Source organism: Echinops telfairi, unplaced genomic scaffold, assembly GCF_000313985.2.
Source record: "Echinops telfairi isolate 266 unplaced genomic scaffold, ASM31398v2 ScPeMD7_7420;HRSCAF=8458, whole genome shotgun sequence".
Classification (NCBI taxonomy): domain Eukaryota; kingdom Metazoa; phylum Chordata; class Mammalia; order Afrosoricida; family Tenrecidae; genus Echinops; species Echinops telfairi.
In genome coordinates, this window is record NW_022111320.1 from 51,807,185 (window position 1) to 51,812,076 (window position 4,892).

The 4,892-nt window shown below is 61.4% G+C and overlaps 1 protein-coding gene across 1 annotated transcript; it reads right to left on the reverse strand.

Annotated features, from left to right (window-relative positions):
• Positions 1 to 2,560: 2,560 nt before the first annotated feature.
• Positions 2,561 to 4,644, reverse strand: CISH (cytokine inducible SH2 containing protein; the record flags this gene model as incomplete). Its single annotated transcript, XM_004715244.2, has 2 exons — positions 2,561 to 3,869; positions 4,098 to 4,644. Coding segments are annotated over 2 exons (1,089 nt in total), but the record flags the coding sequence as incomplete, so codon positions are not given.
• Positions 4,645 to 4,892: the final 248 nt, after the last annotated feature.

The window sequence follows — 4,892 nt, forward strand, 5'->3', positions numbered from 1 at the left end:
CCTTGCCCAGGTTCAGGGCCCTGGTGCTCCCTGACTTTCAGCTGGCCCATTGAACAGGATTCTGGGTGGCTGCCAGTGTGCAGGGCTGGCTTAGGGCCACCAAATGGCCACTTTTACCTCCTCCTGTCCCCACTACAAACCACCTCTCCATGTCCCCTACCTCTTGGGTGGCTCCCTGCCACCTAGACTCTTAGGGGGTCACTCCACCCCCTACCTCCCAGCTGGCAGGTGTACTGGGCCGTGAAATTTCCTTGCTTACGTACCAGCACACTGAGACCAGGCCCCTGCGCCTCTGCCTCCCCAGCCCTCATGAGCAGCTACTCTGCACTCTGGCTCCTGGCCCTCCCTGAGCTCTGTCCTTCCTGCGAACCACTGCCCCGCAGTTCTTGCCAGCAGGCACACTCTGCCCCAGGTCATCTGTACCCTGCTCTTCCTTTGGGCCCCCAGGCTCAGTGCCACCCCTGGCCCTGCCCCTTGCCGAAGCTAGGTCCCAACACCCATTCCCCAAACCACCCACTGCCCCTGGCCCTGTGGGATTATGTTTTCACTCTCTCTCGGGACCTGCTGTGTCTCCCAGTCCTAGCTGGAGTCTGGCCTGTCAGTGCCAGAGTAGGTGCTTGGGCAGGTGGAGGTGGGAGTTCATCAGTAAAGGGTGATGGTCGGTTATCTTGTGTCGTGACAGGTCCTGTGCCCCATCAAGAGGCTCACCTCTTTTTCCCAAACCAACGCAGCGCCTTGTGCAGACCAGGAAACAGTGTTGGGGTGGGAGTAGCTAGCACACATGGGCTGGTGCGGAGCAGGGGCAGGGCCTGCCAGGGAGCTCAGACACAGGAGCGCCCAGCAGGCAGGATACACCCAGCATCCAACAGCAACCTGCTCCCCCAAGGTCCATCCTTCCCCGTCCTGCGGCTCGACTGTCTGTCCGACCCCTGTCTTGAAGCCGTCTATTGGGCCCATGGGTCCTCTGGAGTCTCAGGGGTTAGCTCGCACTGTCCCCCATCCCCGATTGCTGGGTGGTCTCAGCCAGTGCTGCCACTGTCGGCAGCCCCCCCCATCCCCCAAGCTCTGAGCCTCGTTTTCTTACCTCTGGAGGAATGTTTGGAGCCCCTCCCCAGGTTGTAGAAAGCACCGGGGCACTGTCTGCATAGCCCACACCCCGCATAGGACGCCTTACAGGCACCCTGGGGACAGGGAAGAAAGAGCCCAAGGCTAGGGGATCTCTCTTCCCTGTGTCCCACTACACAACCACCGGGTGACTCAAATGGGAGTGGAGGGGTCACCTCAGGTATTTTTAGAGCAAGACAGGGCTGAGATCCAGGTTCAGGGAACGAGGAGCCAGAAGGTCTCTGGCAGGGCCGTGGTGACCTGGAAGAGGCAGGCGATCGGCTCTCACAGCCAGCCAGGGACCCAGTCTCCTGCCAGCAGCAGGAGGCCCCAGGCAGAAGAGGCCGACCTCCCACCTCGGCCCACCTCTCACCCACTCTCAGCCGGTCAGCCTCACCACTCCGTACCCCCGTCCAGAGCTCTCAGTTCTGGCTTGTCATCCTCCCCTGCGTTGTGCACGTCACCACCACTCTCTGCGGCTTCTCTGTGACGTCTGTTCTTAGAGATGGGAGAGAGGCGGGGTCGTCTACTCCTGTGAGAAGTGACCATCTCGGACACGCCCGGGGGCCAGTTCTAGCCCGTCCTGTGGGGTCTCTGAGTCGGACCTGACTTGACGGCAGCGGGTTTGGCTTTTGGAATCTTCTGAGGGTGGAGGAGACAGGCACGTCTGAGCTGCCTCCACAGGCTGGGCAGGGGGCGAGAGCCAAGGTGCTGTCGGTCTTGAGCAAAGTGGCTGACGTGTTCTGTCCTGCCTGGTGGAGGCCGGGGCTGCCTGGTGCCTACTCTTCCACGAGTCACTGGGTACAGACGTTGAGTGAGAAGAGAGGCTTCCCCACCCAACCAGCCCGGACCACGCATGATACCCACCAAACCCCAACTGCAGGGCAGATCCTGCCAGCTCACTGCCTCGCCCCAGGGCACAGAACAAGCCCTCCCCGAGGGCAGAAAATGACCCTCCCTGTCATGCTCCCAGTCTCTCACTTGGACAACTGACCCCCGACTTCTCTGAAGGCCTCCACCTCTCTAAAAAGCTGCTGGCACCCATGAGCGGTCCACAGCGCCCTCCCCCACCCCAGGACTCCCACCTTCCATCTTGGAGTGGCACCTTCTGTGTACACATATGGCTCGACTCTGCCACCACCACTGGTCTGGCAGTGGCCTTATGGGCAGTCCCACTGGGTGCCCTCCGGGGGTGGTGGTGGTGGGGGTGGTGGGAGACAAGAGGATGAAGGCTGCTCTGTTTCCTCCGCTTGGCAACCAGCTCCCCTCCCGCTTCCCCAGCAGGGCTGGCCTCGCAGCCATCCGGTCCAGGGCCTCTGGGCCTTGCTGACCAGGCTGTGACTAGGGGGGCGATGATAAGTATGATCCAAAGGGACAGATCTCAGCACACGGTCTCACTGTGGTTGACAGGAGAACCAGTGTGTGTGTGTGTAACAAAGAATGACACTAGAGTTTTTGTTATAACAATTATTTTTATACAAAATCTTATCAGATATATTTCTCTGTCGGGTGCAGGCACCTTTGTGGGGTCCTAGGGCAGAGTAGGGCACAGACCTGGCAGAGCTGCTTGGAATGGTGCCCACCCGGCTTCCCAATGTGGCACAGTGAGGCCAGCTTTGTGCCCATCAGGATGCGCTCTGCCAGGCGGGGAGGGGCGGGCTCTGCAGCTCTGGTTCCGTTCTCTCCTCCAGGTGCTGGCCCCTCTCTCCCAGGACAGGGCTGGGTGGAGGGGGGCACGTTCACAGGGGAGGTGAGGCTCACAGGGGTCAGGGCCTGGACACCGGGGACTGGCTTGGGTATAGCACGGCATCTCATAAGATGGTTCTCCGAGGGGAGGGACCAGAGAAGCTGGGGCTGAGCTGGGGGCTCCAGGCCCCCCAGGGGTTAGGGCAGAGAAGTCGGGTCAACTTAGCCCCGAGTCCAAACTCAAGCAGAATAAATAAATAAATACTGTATAACTAACTGCGGCCCCTGAGCTCGGCCCTTCCCCCAACAAAGGGCCTGTCCCCTTCCACCTCCGCTGTTCCTCTGGCCCCATCCTCCATGAGGTGGCTGCCTGGGCCCCGCCCGCAGGGTCCAGCGAGATCCTGCTCTGGGTGTCCCCCCTCCCCCTGGGATGCGGCTCACCAGGGTGGGGCCAGGGGCCCCACGAGGCCATGACCTCTGAGCTGCTGGGCGCCAGATGCACACAGGCCCCAGGGAGAGCGGGTGTGCGCGGCTGGGTCAGAGGCGGAAGGGGTACTGTCGGAGGTAGTCGGCCATGCGCCGGGGCAGCGGCAGGCAGTCCACGTCGGCTACCAGCCGGTTGATGACCAGGCGGCACAGGTGCTGCAGGCTGCGGGCGCTGCGCGTGCGCACAAAGGGCTGCACCAGTTTGAGATGCACAGCGGCAGCGGCGGCCGCTGTCGGAGCAGGCGGTGCGGGATCGCTGGTCGCATCCTCCTTGGGGGCCGGCGGGGCGGGCGCCGGGGCGGGGTCGGGGATGTCGCTGCGGGGGTCGGCAGCACAGGAGGCCACGTAGTGCTGCACCAGGCTGACCACGTCTGGAAAGGCCAGGATGCGCGGCCTGGACAGGCAGTTGGAGTCCAAGCGGAAGCTGGAGTCTGCGTACTCGATGCGCACGTTGGTGGGGCCCCGGGTGGTCTTGACGGACAGCGTGAACAGGTAGCTGGGGTGGGTGCTGTCTCGCACCAGGAAGGTGCCCTCTGGCATCTTCTGCAGGTGTTGCCGGGCCTCGCTGGCCGTAATGGAACCCCAATACCAGCCTGGACAAGCGGGGATGGGTGGGGGGACTGGTCATCATGGAAACTAGCGGGGAGCAGCAAAACCCGGGCAGGGCAGGGCTGTGTCTCTCCCTCCCCTTCCTGGGAATGGCCTCCCCACCCCCACCCCCATCAGAATCTGCTGGGCAGGACCACTCCTCAACTGGAGCAGGAGTAGGCTTTCTTCCCGTCAGACTCCCTGGGACCACCTCGGCCCTGCCCTAGACTCACCAGATTCCCGCAGGTAGGAGAAGGTCCTGGCGATACACAGCAGGTCCTCCTCGGGGTCCAGCACCTTGGGCGGCTCACTTTCTGCCTGGGCTGGGGTCTCCTCTGTGACCTCCTCCAGGAAGACCCCCACAGGCAAGGGCTGCATGGCTGCCTCGGGCAGATCCAGGGCCAGGGAGCGAGCCCTGAGGGCCTGCTGCCCTGCCTGCTCCTCACCCAGCAAAGGACAGGGTCTGGCAGAGAGAAGGTGGGCAGTGAGCAGGAAGCCCCAGCTCTCCCCATTCCAGCCCTTGCTTGGCTGGAAGATCTTTGGGCTCCTCCTTGCACCTACGCACCTCACTTTCCCTCCTGCCTCCCCCCTCCCCCAACTCAGGGGGCCCAACACACACACACACACACACACACACACACACACACACACACCCCAACCCTTTGCCGTCACAAAAGCCCTCTTGACACATCCACACACAAACTCTCTTCTGGAAGATGTGTTCCACCTGGTGCGCTGATTAAAACGATCTTTCCATTTCCCAACACCCCAAAGCACAGATCATTCCTCAGAGGAGGGGGCGGGAAACCTCAGCCCATGCTCAGTACGAACATGTAATAAAATCAAAGTAACACTGAACATATATTTTTAAAGGTGGTCGTTCTCAGAGAATGGTGATTTCATTCACTTATAAAAAATAGTGAGGGCTCTCGAATAGGTTTTATGAGGGGCGGGATGGGAGCTTCCTTCTCAAAAGTTTGCCTACAGGCACTTCTGGTTCACAGTGGCCACTCGGTGTCCCTGCCACA